Consider the following 15,057-nt stretch of genomic DNA (forward strand, 5'->3'; position numbering starts at 1 on the left):
TGTATACATGACATATAGCCTTCCCTGAAACTACAGAGGGTCAAAGGATCATGGGACATATAGTATCAGGACTGGAAATGGAAGGAAACAGGAGGTCAGAGAACTTAAAAATTCAGCCAGGAGTGACATCACAGACACAGAAACCTGCTGTATACAGCTAGGGGAGAGAAGTTACACACAGACTAACAGTGTGGCTGGGATTCACTCCCATACACAATGCATCTTTTGTTTTGGGGAGAAAAAGCATGAGTACTTCTTTAAAAATTGCTGAAACCTGGATTAATTATCCAACTTCTAAAAATTACATGTTATTTGACAAATATATGCAATGTATATAATTGACGCCAATAGATCAACTAGCTTTTAAAGAACATTTCATAGAAAATGTTTAATATTCTCAGGTGCAGTTTATCTACTATATGTAGATACAATTACCCACCTTTCAAAAGCTGGCAAAAAACATTAGCACATCGTGACTTCAATGAAAAATTTGAATACTGACTATTAATGTAACAATCAATGAGTACTTATAGCTGCTGTGATTTTTTTTCTTGTAATTTTAACAATATTTTGAGGAATATAAATAAAAATGTCCTTTTCTCTCTGTAAAGGGAACTGACCACTTTTGAATGTTTCCCATCATGCTAGGAAATTACAGCAATAAATTCTATTGAATACACCTTTCAAAACAGTTATTCTTGATCATTAGATAATCCCTACATCACCAGATTATCACTAGCAATAATCTCATCGGTTACATCATTAGTAAAGCGATGCGCAAACTGTTGGCACTATATAAATCCTGTATAATAATAAAGGATGGACGGGCAATGAATGGTTGGCTTTATGGACATCTATTAACAACTGAACAAGTTTTCTTTGCAGAAGATATACAGTATCTGACCTACATTTTCATTAGGTTTGACAATTTATTTTCATGACATTGGGATTTATGAGTGCTGGAGCAAGTACTGCTACCCTGATTGGCCACACTGGGCAATACAGTAGATTTATTGTTGCTCGAGTCCTAATAAAAGTCACCTCAGAGTATATAAAGCCAAAACTTTGTTTTATTTTTGGACAGAGTAAGAAATAAATCCTGTTTACTTTTGCCATCTTTGTCCTCTTGGATGGATCCCCTTTAATGTTTTTCAGAATGACAGGAAGCAAGAGGAATTGATGGATCCCCCTTAATTGGGTTTCATAAATAAGACAGGAAGTGAGAGGAATCCCCTTTGAAAGGCCTTCCCTCTACTCCTGTATTTTTCCCATCAGTCACTAAGGAAAAATTGGGTCATCCCCCCAGCAGACACAAACAGCAGTAAAACCTGAGAGGGCTGCTAAATCTTCCATACACTATACAAAACTTAAAACAGTCATGGCTTTAGATACGTTTTAATGTTTCTCAGCTCCAGTCCACAGATAACACTGGTAGGTCATGTTTTGAGGTTTTCTTTATGCAAACCACTAGCTAAGTTGTAGTTCTAAATAATTACACGTACTCATATATTTACCACTTCCATACAGGGCATTTTCACCCCTTTCCTGCCCAGACCAATTTTTCGTTTTCAGCACTGTCGCACTTTGAATGACAATTGCGCGGTCGTGCGACGTAGCTCCCAAACAAAATTGACGCCCTTTTTTTCCCCACAAATAGAGTTTTCTTTTGGTGGTATTTGATCACCTCTGCGGTTTTTATTTTTTGCGCTATAAACAAAAGAAGAGCGACAATTTTGAAAAAAACACAATATCTTTTACTTTTTGATTTAATAAATATCATAATTTTTTTTTTTTCTAAACGTTTTTTCCCCTCAGTTTAGACCGACACGTATTCTTCTACATATTTTTGGTAGAAAAAAAAAAAAAATAGTAATGGCGGCGATCTGCTATTTTTATTGTGACCGTGACATTGCGGCGGACATATCGGACACTTGACACATTTTTGGGACCATTCACATTTACACAGCGATTAGTGCTATAAAACTGCACCGATTACTGTGTAAATATGACTGGCAGGGAAGGGGTTAACACTAGGGGGCGCTGAAGGGGTTAAATATGTTCCCTAAAGTGTGTTCCAACTGTAGGGGGAGGGAGACTCACAAGGGGAGGAGATCGATGTGTGTTCCTCTGTACTGGGAACACACATCAGTCTCCTCACCGCTGACAGGACATGGATCTGTGTGTTTACACACACAAATCCATGGTTCTGCCATGATTGCGGGCAATCGCGGGTGCCCGGCTGACATCGCGGCCGCCGGGCACCGGGTCCCGAGCAATGCGGCGGAGGGGGGCGCCCCCTAGCAGCCTGGAATGCAAGGACGTCATATGACGTCCAGTCTGAAAGAGGAAATGTTCCCGCCAACGTCATTTTGCAATGACTCGGTAGGGAAGTGGTTAAGGAAACTGTCAAAACCTGACCTGTTTTTCATACCTGAGGAGAAGAGTTGTGAAATTCTGCTACAGAACAATTTTATATCCCAGTTAACTGGCACACAGTGTCAGTATAAATTCCCCTCTTTTCCTTTCCAGTGCATGTACAAAATTCTGTGTCCTTTCTTCTCTCTCTGTTCTGCACTGTTGCAGCAGTCTCTGATACGCCTTTGTCTTCTCCTCTTCATCACTATGCTCTACACCCCACAGTTTCTTATGTACCCAGTCCAGGTCATTTTCCTTCTGAAGCCTAGCTAGCTCCTTGCTGTACAGGTCTCTGGCTTTCTGCAAAAAAAGATAATATGATCAAAAATTAGACACTGTGGTCCAAATGAACAAACAGTGCAGCAACAGGTATAAAAAAAAAATCATGCTGTATATTTTTCACATTGGTAATAGGATTCAATAATGTGTTCACCTGGATTGCATTGTGATTGTACTGATATCTTAAGATAGCCTCGCAAAGGTTCCAAAAAGTGTACTCAGGCCACAGGACTGACTGGAACACCAAACAGGCATGTGATGTCTGTAGATGGTAGAAGACAGATAAAGATATAAAAAGATATAAAAAACAAACAGCCACAAATACAACAATGTGTGCAATAGTTATATTAAAAATATTGTGTCCCATACAAAATAATTTAAATTCTACTTTGTTATAAAACACATATCTATATAGATATATATAAAAATATCCCCAAAAAAATAGGATTTTTATAACAGCTTACCTGTAAAATCCTTTTCATGGAGTACATCACGGGACACAGAGAAGCATAGTAATTACTATGTGGGTTATAGAGTCTACCTTCAGGTGATGGACACTGGCACGCCCTTAAGGCAGGAAGTTCCCTACCCTATATAACCCCTCCCATACCGGGAGTACCTCAGTTTTGTAGCAAAGCAATAAGTGTCCCAATATCCCCATCAAGAGGGGCGAGAGCTCTGTGTCCCGTGATGTACTCCAAGAAAAGGATTTTACAGGTAAGCTGTTATAAAAATCCTATTTTCTTTATCGTACATCACAGGACACAGAGAAGCATAGTAATTACTATGTGGGATGTCCTAAAGCAATGCCAAATTAGGGGAGGGAGACACCAAAGGGCGCCGGGCACCATCAGACGTGAGGAATCAAACTGCAGCCTGCAGCACACTGCGCCGAAAAAGGCGCCTTCATCACTCTTTCGTATATCCAATTGGTAAAATTTTTGTGAAAGTGTGAACCGACGACCAAGTCGCGGCCTTACAGACCTGAGCCATGGAGGCATGCTGATGCACTGCCCAGGAAGTGCCAACCGCTCTAGTGGAGTGCGCTTTAACCTTAAGCGGAGGAATCTTTCCTTTTAAGCCATAGGCTTGAGTAATGACCTGTCGAATCCATTTAGAAATAGTGGACTTAGACACTGCCTGTCCGCTTCTGGGACAATCCGGCAGAACGAATAAATGTCCGATTTCCGAATCTGAGCAGTAGCTTCAAGATAGATCTTTACTGCTCTCAGTACATCCAGAGTATGCAACGATTTTTCTGTTGCAGAACTAGATTCTGGAAAAAAAAGAAGGGAGAACCAGATCGTGGTTCAGATGGAAGTTTGAAACTACCTTGGGGAGGAAGGCCGGATGAGGCCGCAGGACCACTCTGTCCTTATGAAGAATTAGGTATGGCTCTTTACCTGAAAGGGCCGCCAACTCCGATACCCTCCTAGCAGAGGCTCAAAGGGTCGCTTCTGTAGGGCAGAGAGAACCAGATTCAGGTCCCACGGGCACAAGGGGTTTTTGTGGAGGATTAATACGAATCACCCCCTGTAAGAAGGTCTTAACCAGAGAATGTGTAGCCAGTGGCCCTTGAAAAAATATTGATAAGGCTGAGACCTGGCCCTTGATGGTACTCAAGGCTAATCTCACGCCTTGTATACATGATCACACGCTGTTTTTCTGCAACTTCACTGTAAGTGCTTTTATTCTTATTAAAATGTATTTGCGGTTTTACACTATGGAGCCTTTATTGTCATTCCTTTGGGAGCCATCCACCCTGAGAGCTGTAGTGCTGGGACCTGGGAAACATTACCTAGGAGACTAAAGGGACGTGGATTAACAGGCAGATCTGGAGAGAGTGATCAGCTGTTTCAGCAAGCCAGCAGGAGTGGAGATCAGTTTAGGCTTATCTTAGCCTCTGTTAAAGTGAGAGGCTCGGGGAAACGAAGTGTTTGGTTTGCACATTTGCACTACAGGATCCTGTGTGGATTGAAGGATTCCTTAATTATAATTTTTTCTGCTTGGAGCACCTTTGCACTTTGGGATTTAATAACTGATTGAATTATTTATTTGAATACTTTTTATCTTCCACACTTATTTCTAAGTGTGCACAAAGACTCACAATATATAATTATTTAATTATTTATTCTGCTTATGCATGGTTTTGACACTTGTATTTATATACTCACCATTTATTATATATTTTTTTGTCATTGGATTATGGTTGATATTTGTTTCCTCACATCATATTTATTAAGTGGCATTATCTTATAAAATATTACTCTCACATTTTTAAATATATTTTTATATTTATGTGAATTATATATTTGATTGGTGGTATAATTTACCATCATTACTCACGGATTCATTAAAAAAAAAAATCACTCAGCTCACCCCCACCTCCCTCATTCGTCTGTTGATGGTTGGTAGGGCAATTGTTTGATTAGGAGTGATACATCCTTTCTGGCACATAGGGATTATCGGATTCAATGTGGATTGATTTGTATGTTTTTATATATTTTTATTATATTATTTTATTAATTGTTAAAAGCAAGCGCCATTACTCTCCCTTTTATTAATCTCATGTCTTCCCCTAACTGCAGAAACTCCAGTATTCTGCCAATGAGGTACCTGCGAGGATGCCACCCTTTGGCTTCTCACCAGGCCACATATGCCTTCCAAACTCTGTAATAAATAAGCCTAGAAGTTGGCTTTCTGGCATTAATTAGTGTAGACACTACAGAATTAGAGAGACCCCTCCTCTTTAGGATATGGGTTTCAACAGCCAGACCGTTAAATTTAGAGACTGTAAGGAAGGGTGGGAAATTGGCGGAGCTGAAGAATCCATGGATGTCCTATAGACATCCTTACAATCTCTGCAAACCAAGCCCTTCTGGGCCAAGCTGGAGTGACCAGAATTACTGGTTTTCCTTTCGACTTTATCCTGCGAAGGAGGCGGGGTAACAATTGCAGTGGAGGAAACGCATAGATCAGGGAGAACCGATCCCACGGAAACACCACCTTCGCGTTGAACCGTGATGCAAAGAGATCCACATCTGGTGTTCCCCACCTCTGACAAATCCCCCGGAAGATGTCTGAGTGAAGACCCCACTCTCCTGGAAGCAACTGCTGGCGACTTAGGAACTTAGGAAGTCTGCCTACCAATTGTCTATTCCCGGAATGAAAATCGCCGATATGCACAGGACATGCTTTTCTGCCCAAATCAGGATCTGATCCACTTCCTTTTGGGCCGCACGACTCCTCGTGCCACCTTAGTGATTTATGTATGCCACAGCTATGGCATTGTGGGATTGTATCCTGACTGGATACCCCCGCAACTTGTCTGTCCATGCTGATAGAGATTCGGGTAGCTCGTCTAGCCCTAACAGGTTGATGGGTAGAGATTTTTCGGAGACCGACCACTTTCCCTGGAGAGATAGCTGCTCCAGGACTGCACCCCAGCCTAGCAGACTGGCATCTGTAGTCACTACCCGCCAAGATATTGGAACAAAGGACTTCCCTTTTAGCAAATTCTGGGGAACCAGCCACCAGCAAAGGCTCTGCCGAACTGTAGGGGAGAGCAACATAGGAAAGTCTAAGGCTTGGGCTTTCTTGTTCCAAGCGGATAAGATGGCGTGTTGTAGTCTCCTTGAGTGGAACTGGGCAAATGGAACGGCCTCGAATGAGGCTACCATTTTCCCCATGAGTCGCATACAAAGGCGAATGGAAGGCTGACGCTTTGAACTGACCAACTGGACTAGTTCCCTTAAAGAATCGACCTTCATTTGAGGCAAAGATATCTTTCTCTGATCTGTGTCTATGAGCAGACCTAAATATTCCAGCCTCTTCACAGGAACGAAGGCTGACTTGTCCAGGTTGAGAATCCAACCCATGGACTCCAGGTACCTCACGGTTCTGCGTATTGCTTGATTTAAATCGGCAAATGAGCAATCTACGAGCAACAGATCGTCCAGATAGGCTACTATAGATATGCCGTGAGACCTTAGATTGGCCAACCAGGGGGGCCAGCACCTTCGTTAACACCCGAGGTGCCGTGGCTAGTCCGAAGGGTAAATCCACAAACTGAAAATGGCGCTGATTTATCGAAGCATAACAGCTTCTGATGGCCAAGAAAAATAGGTATGCGTCCTTGATATCTATGGACGCTAATAGTTCCCCTCCCTGCAGGATCGGACATTTAGGAACTGGTTTAGGGCCTTGAGATCCAGAATGGGTCTTACGTCTCCGTTTGGCTTGGGGACGGTAAAAAGATTTGAATAGAAACTCAAACCTTGCTCTTCCACCCGTAGTTCTAGAATCACCCCTTGGGAGAGCAGATGATCCAAGGCCAACGCTAGAGACTTTAGGGACGCTTGAGGCCAGGAAGCGGGGTGGAGGAAACTTACAACTCCAGCCTGTACCCCTCGGAAACCGCGGAGAGGACCCAATTGTCTTGGATCCTTTCTAGCCAGGTCTCTGCAAACAGCTGAAGTCTTCCCCCCACCCGGCTGAGTGGGGGTGAACCTTCATAATGCTGACTAAGACGCAGACTTGTCCGGCTTACGGTTCCAGGGTTTCTTGGGAGCCTGAGATTGCCCTTGAGGTTTTCCTCCTGCATTAAACCTTCCGGGAGGCCGTCGGGACTGCCTGGAGGCAGAAGGCCCAGGAACTGGAGAGGAGGGCCTCTTAAAAGGAGGGGGGACCCCTAAACCTCTTTTTTTTTTTTTTTTTTTTTTAAAGTGTATTTTTGTGCGTGTACTCGAGAGAGGAGCCGGACTGCAGGAGTTGGGAGTAGGCAGGCCTCCCCCAGAGGCAATCTGCCACCTTTCTCCATGCCCCGGGTGGCAATGGCGGGTGTGTGAGGGGGTCCTCCCACACAGCCCGCCCTACCTGCTCCGCTTTGAAGCCCAACAGGGCAGAGGGACTCCCTATAAGGGAGTGAGAGGATTAGCCCGCTCAACCAGCCCCATTAGTCCTTCGCCTCTCTTTAGAGACCGCGTGGTCAATGTGCGTGTGTTAACCCAATTTAGAGTGCGTGTGTAGGTGTGGTGGTTTTTGTGGGAGGGGGGTGGGCGTACTAAGCACAGGCTTACCTTGCATAGCACACCCACCGGGAGCCGGGCTGAGACCACCAAACTCAATTCACATGAAGCCGAGACCGGGATCCGAACCCCTAGCTGCAGAGGTGAATGGCTTGTCAGCGCAGTGCCAATCGCGTTGAGCCACCGCAGCTCCCAACCCTAAACCTCTTTTTAACTAGCAACAACATGCTCTTGCCACTGGAAATTTTCTGGATATACCCATCCAGATCTTGCCCAAACAAACACTCTCCGTGGAAGGGAAACCCGGCTAGAAGCTTCTTGCAAGGGGTTTCAGCAGACCAGTTTTTCAACCAGAGCAGCCTACGCATATGTACTAAAGATAGCGTAAGGCGGGAGGTGTTGTATAGAGTCCTTGATGGCATCTACTGCAAAGCACAATGCCTTGGGAAAGTCGACCAACTCCCGAGCTTGCTGAGCCGGGACATCTTTCAAGACCTGCTTCATCTGGTCTTTTAAGGCTTGGCAGATACCAATAGCTGCTACTGCAGGTTGTGTTACCCCTCTGGCTGTAGCGAATGATGTTTTTAACAATAGATAAACAATAAATAAATAAGATAGCTGCGTCCACTGCAGGGACACTCCATTTTTTAATGAACTTCTCCTCCATGGGATCTAAAATAGAAACATTTTTAGGAGGCAGAAACAATCTGGATGTTCCAAATCTTGATAGATAAGACCTTCTAGTAGCGGATGAGCCGGAAAGGAATAATCCGCCTGAGGGGCTTTCAAAGAGACCGAGCTAGAAGCTGGCTCTAATAGAGGTAACTTGAAGGCCGAACGGACCATCTCAGTAAGGGACTGTACTAACAACCTTTCGGACTGAGAAGCCGAAAACGGTTCCTCCAGGGTAGAATCCTCAGAGTCAGAGACATCTGACTGACCCTCTGCCTGATCCCCTGAGGGTAAATCAACCTCTTCTGGGGATAGTTGTTCCGTCAAAAGGAACTCTGCAGGGGGAGAGTGAGACCTGGTGCGTTTATCTCTTGAAAGAGAAGATGCAATTAAAGCCGCCAATCTTTTCTCCAGTCCACCCATGGCTGAGGCCAGAGCCTCCTATGTTACAAACACTGGAGCAGACGGGGCAAGGGCAGCTGAGGCACCCAATAGCCCCGATGGATCACCCTGGGCCACCTATAATTTATCAGGAGAGAAAATAGCTGCAGAAGCATGCCCGAGATCCTCTGAGCCTGATGGCGAACCCTTTGTCTTTTTTGCATTTTTAGTCCCTGAGCCCTTTGCCATAGTAAAGCCGAGGTACTCACAGCCAGGAATTGCATCCACTTGCGGACCTATAGACCAGCACTGACGCTGCTATTTGATGGTCAGCGAGATGCAGAGCACACTATGCGCCTTAAAAAATGCCACTGTCAATTTATGCACAAAAAAAAACACCGTGAGCCAGGATGGGTGAGGTAGACTGAGCTTTATGGACTAGGTGCAAGTCACCTGACCTGCTCTGTCCTGCAATTTCAGGCTCATAGAGAGCAGCTGAAACAAATCCTTGTGCACGCGTCTCCGCCATGCGCGCCTATTACAAGGCCGTGCACATGCGCTCGTGTCCCACAGCGCGCATATACCGAGGCCGCGTGCACACACGCTACCGCGCGCATGTCCCGGTGCGCCGGGACACATCAAAGTAGGCTATTGCGCGCGTGCCTATGATGACTATTGCGCGCGTGCACGTGACGTGCCCGTGCACGAGGTTGCTGTCAGCCGAAGCCAGCATGTGAGGACCAAAAACAAACACTTCTGTAGCCAAAGTTTTGGAGGAACCTTCCCCAGGAACCAACTACCAGCAGGTGGAGGCTAAATGAGGGGGTTCATGGACAGGAACACCACACCCCTGGACCCATATCGCACCCTGTCAGTAAGTTTTTGGGAAATTGACCAAAGCACTGAAACCCAGGATCCAGCCCTCAAAAGAGGAGCATTACAGGGCAAACTCCGTTCTTCTCAACCGGGGCCCGGGCACTTTGGACGGATCCGGTTTCTATGGAGGCTTTTTAAATCCAGCATGGATCCCTCCAGTGGAGCTCCTCAGAGCACATGTTCACTCGTGACCAACACCTTAGACACTGGCGAAAAAACTGAGGTACTCCCGGTATGGGAGGGGTTATATAGGGGAGGGAACTTCCTGCCTTAGGCGCGTGCCAGTGTCCATCACCTGAAGGTAGACTCTATAACCCACATAGTAATTACTATGCTTCTCTGTGTCCCGTGATGTACGATAAAGAAAATATAATTTCTTAATGAATTTAGACCAAAATGTATTATGCTACATGTCTTTGGTAAAAAAAAAAAAATCCAAATAAGTGTATTTCACACTGGTATGTGTGAAAGTTACAGTACAAACTATGGTATATATACTGGAATTTACGTAGATCTGACTGCCCATCACATTTTTTGAGGTGCTTACATGCCAGGACAGTACAAACTCCCCCAAAGACCCCTTTTTGGAAAAAGTAGACACCCCCTAAGTTATTTTCTGAGAGGCATGTTAAGTCCATGGAAGATTTTATTTTTTACACAATGTTGTCACTTTAATGAGATATTTCTCACACGTTTCTCACATATACATGGAATTACACCCAAAAACACATTCTTCTACTTCTCTCGAGTATGGGGATAACACATATGAGAGACTTTTTGGCAGTCTAGCCATGTTCAGAGGCCCAAAATCCAATAATAACCTTCACGCTTTTAAGGTTCATTTCAAATTCTACACAAAATTGTGACTTTAATGTGATGTTTTTCACACATGCCATGTGGAATTGCACCCAAAACCTATTCTGCTACTTATCCCCAGTATGGGGATACCACATGAGCGATTTTTTTTTTTAGGGAGCCTACTACATACAAGGGCCCAAAACCCAATGATCTCCTTCAGGCTTTCAAGGGGCATTAAAGTGGTTCTAAAGGTTCAAGGTTTTTTACCTTCATGCATTCCATACATGAAGGTAGAAAACCTTCTCTGTGCAGAAGCCCCCTAATACTAACCCCGAGACCCATCCCGATCCAGCGATGTGCACGAGAGCCTCGGCCATTGGCTCCTGCTGCTGTCAATCACAGCCAGTGAGCCAATGAAAAGAGAGAGGGGCGGGCCATGCCAAACCGCAGCTCTGTGTGTGAATGGACACGCAAAGCAGCAGCTCAGGTGCGAGCCTGCTTGAGTAACCCCATTACAAAATGCTTGCTCTGAAGGCACCCTGCAGAAGGGAGTGGCGATCGGGGGTAGGATCGGGGAAGCGCTGTGCAAAACCGCTACACAGAGCAGGTAAGTATAACAACATGTTCTTTTTTTTTTAAATACAATTATTGAAACCACTCTTATGCCACATCCGTAAATATTCATTGAAATTAGGAAGAAAAAATAACCCAGGGGCCAAACTTTAGAGGCAAATTGAACTACATTGTTTAAATAAAATCCATATTTGATTCATACAAACAAAAAATATATAAAAATTGCACATATAAACATGTAATTTAAAAACATGTATACACGTACGGTATATACAGAATATAGCCAACAAGGGTCCAATATTTCAGATGTGTTACATGATATCAAGTGAGTGAGCCTCTGTGCATCAAAGCGTTTTGCTGATCCGCTTCTTCTTTATTTATTTTTTAAATTGCCTTTAATATCACTTTTATGCATTGGATTTCCTGACTACCTACCACATTTTTAGAGGCCCTAAAATGCCAGGATAGTGAAAAAACACAAGCCCCCCACCAAAATAAGCCCTCTTCGGAAAGCAGACACGGCAAGGTATTTGATAAGAGACATGGTGAGTATTTCGCGGATCTCATTTTTTTGTCACAAGTTTTTGAAAAATGGAAAATAAAAAATACATTTTAGTTTTCTTCCTGAAAAAAAAGTATATGCTAAAACATAGGATCTGCCACCCGCTGACCATCCCACGCGCATATAGCCGAGCATACTTTTTTCTTAACTGCAGATGGAGAAATCTGCCCCTGCAGTGCTGCAGGCACTGACATACTGTATGTAATCTGAGAGCAGCACCCTGCTGCTTTTGGAATACACAAATCAGTGCTGCATCTGATTTGCATTCCTGCAAAGCAAATAACAGTTAACCATAACACACAGTAAGGATATAACATTAACGCAATAAACCACTTATTTTTTTACAAATTTTTTTGTAACATAACCTTTCAGATCCATAACTTTTCCTATTCCAGCCTTTAATTTTAGGGTCTTAAAAAGGTAATAGACTGTTTCCCAACATATTTAGAGACCCTTCTTGTGCCATGCTGTTCCCTAGACTAATAATCCACCAGTGTGTGGTAGTGACAGAAGCAGTCCAGAGGCTTGGCCAGGACAGGAGGGACAAAACTCCACTTATTTCACGTTTACCAAAGACGCTACATTTTTTTGGGGTCGACCTTTGGGTTGGGGTACCTTGGAGGACATCTGGAAAATGTCTCTCATGCAGCCAGCTAACTGCATCTGGATTTGGACCACAGTGCCTTCTGGATACAAAAGGGCTGCGATTATCACTTCCTGAAATTTTAGGAAGGATCCATTTCTTTCAGTATCTCTATAAATAACAAAGGCATTGTATATAGCCAATTTAAATAAATATTTGGACACTCTTTTTTGTACCAGTGTCTAACTCTGCGGGAAGCTAAATACTGCTTCATCATTTGGTCATGGAAGTCCACGCTTCCCATTTTTCTAGCACTGATAGCTGTATAAATGACAATGGTCCCAAAACAGTGTCAAAAGTGTCCGACGTGTCTGCCATAATGTCGCAGTCACGATAAAAAAACAAACAAAAAAAAACACCCGGTCCGAAGCTCCTTGAACGCGCCCCGCAGATGTCCTGTTATAGGGAACGACGATCAGTGACGTCACACGTCCAGCCACGCCCCCCTACAGTAAGAATCACTCCCTTAGGGCACACTTAACCCCTTAGCGCCCCCTAGTGGTTAACCCCTTCACTGCCATTGTAATTTTCATGTTAATCAGTGCATATTTTTTTAGCACTTTTCACTGTGAAAATGACAATGGTCCCAAAAATGTGTCAAAAGTGTCCCATGTATCCGCCATAATGTCGCAGTCACAAAAAAAGATCGCTGATCGCCATTACTAGTAAATAAAAAAATATTAATAAAAATGCCATAAAACTATCCCCTATTTTGTAAACGCTATAACTTTTGCACAAACCAATCAAACGCTTATTGCGATTTTTTTTACCAAAAATATGTAGAAGAATACATATCGGCCTAAACTGAGGTAAAAAAAAAAAATTTTATATCTTTTTTGGGGATATTATAGCAAAAAGTAAAAAATATTGAATTTTTTTCATGATTGTTGCTCTATTTTTGTTTACAGCGCAAAAAATAAAAAACGCAGAGGTGATCAAATAACACCAAAAGAAAGCTCTATTTGTGGGGAAAAAAAGGACGCCAATTTTGTTTGGGAGCCACGTCGCACGACCGTGCAATTGTCAGTTAAAGTGATGCAGTGCCAAATCGCAAAAAAGGGGCCAGGTCCTTTACCTGCATAATGGTCCGGGTCTTAAGTGGTTAATATAAAATTTTGGTGAAAAAATAAATTTTAGCTAATTTTTTAATTAAGAAAAAAAAAAAAACTCTCAATGCCTCTTACTAAATACCTAGGAATGTCTACTTTCCAAAAAGGGGTCATTTGAGAGGTATTTGTACTGTCTTGGCATGTTCGGACCTCAAGAAATGAGATAGACCTAAGATTGGTACCAGAGACTCTATAACTTTCACACACACACACCAAAAAAATATGCACCGATTTGGGTTATTTTTACCAAAGAAATGCAGCAGTACAAATTTTGGTCAAAATTTATGAAAAAATATAATTTATTTGCAAAATTGTATAAAAGAAACAAGGAAAAACATGTTTTTTTTTTTAAATATTTAGTAATTTTTAGTTTAAAAAAAAAAACCCAGTGGTGAACAAATACCATCAAAAGAAAGCTCTATTTGTCAAAAACAAAACAAAAAAAATTATAACAATTTCATATGGGTGCAGTGTTGCACGACTGAATAATTATCATTCAAAATGCGACAGCACTGAAAGCTGAAAATTGGCCTGGGCAGGAAGGGGGTGAAAGTGCCTAGTATGGAGGTGCTCAAAGAAGAGTTCCGCCTTGGGAAAAAAAATTAATAGACTTTTATTATATGGACATTTACCTGTACAGGGAGCCCACAATGTTGGCACCCCAGCCGGTCTTCGAATCGACTGTCGGGTGCAGCCGCCGCCATTCCAGGCCGTGAAGCCTTTTGGCCTCACGTCCAGTTCCCTACTGCGCATGCGCGATGCACACTGCACTTTCTGATTGGCCATGTGGCAGAGGAAGGAAGATTGGGCCACGGCCCGGCCTCTTGGAAGTGGGGAAGCGGACCTGTCAGTCGTTTCCCCCTTCCCCCTGAAAGGTACCAAAATGTGACACCAGGGGGGGGGCAATTAAGTGGAAGTTCCACTTTTGGGCGGAACTCTGCTTTAAGTAACAAATGTCTAAAAAGTTACACGCTTGCATAAAAGTGGTCCATGTATAAATGGTAGCCCTTATGGAACAAGCATTAAGCCGAGACCTTGGCGATCTTGATACACCCGAGAAGGGAAACAGTATGTGGATGCAGTCCTCCACCTCTCTAGGTGCACCACGCTAGCCAGGGCGCTGGCCGTTGCCGCAAAATAAAGATGGTAAGTAACCAAAACGGGGGGGGGGGGGGGGGGCCCTTCTAAGATTGCAAGAGCAGTAAATACTGCAGACATGGCCACAACCAGTCTGAGTATCTGAACAAGGGGGGTCTGCTAACCACAGTCACCAGACCAAAAAAGAAACAAAACATAACGGTGCATACTCCTGGAGGTCAGGAAACACAAAACTGAGGGACAGAGGAAAGGGAGGGGCCTTTTAAAGTGGTCTGATTTGTGTTTCCTGTAAAGGGCCGAGCCAATCATCTCTCAAGTAGCTGTCCTGGAAGGTGAGGGGGGAAATATTGCTTTGATAAACATTTGCGCTAATATCATTGTGCCCTAAAAATCAGTAGCACCTTTAACAAACTCGGAAAGCTGTAAAGGGAAGATTAAAAAAGCAATCGAAAAATTGCAAAAATGGCCTGGCCACCTGAATTCAAAAATGAAGCACAGGGCCTGGCAGCAAAAGGGTTAAATGGAGAGCAATCAAAGGTTTAAACGTGCCCAACAGGTGTATGCAAGTGTAAATATTCTGTTTCTACTAACACAGATCTGGCCTTCTTCTCTTCCTGAACCGGC

At 43.5% G+C, this 15,057-nt stretch overlaps 1 protein-coding gene across 2 annotated transcripts in view; it reads right to left on the reverse strand.

Annotated features, from left to right (window-relative positions):
• Positions 1–2,269: 2,269 nt before the first annotated feature.
• DHDDS (dehydrodolichyl diphosphate synthase subunit) overlaps positions 2,270–15,057 on the reverse strand; it is a 39,462-nt gene continuing 26,674 nt past the window's right edge. For both annotated transcript variants that reach the window (XM_040338013.1, XM_040338012.1), the window contains exons 8-9: positions 2,849–2,956; positions 2,270–2,715 (exon numbers count right to left, since the gene is read on the reverse strand). In XM_040338013.1, coding sequence (XP_040193947.1) covers positions 2,482–2,715; positions 2,849–2,956 — 342 coding nt within the window. In that variant the 3' untranslated portion in view covers positions 2,270–2,481. The remainder of the gene's footprint in view (positions 2,716–2,848; positions 2,957–15,057) is intronic.

The sequence above is a fragment of the Rana temporaria genome, chromosome 2 (assembly GCF_905171775.1).
Source record: "Rana temporaria chromosome 2, aRanTem1.1, whole genome shotgun sequence".
NCBI lineage: Eukaryota > Metazoa > Chordata > Amphibia > Anura > Ranidae > Rana > Rana temporaria.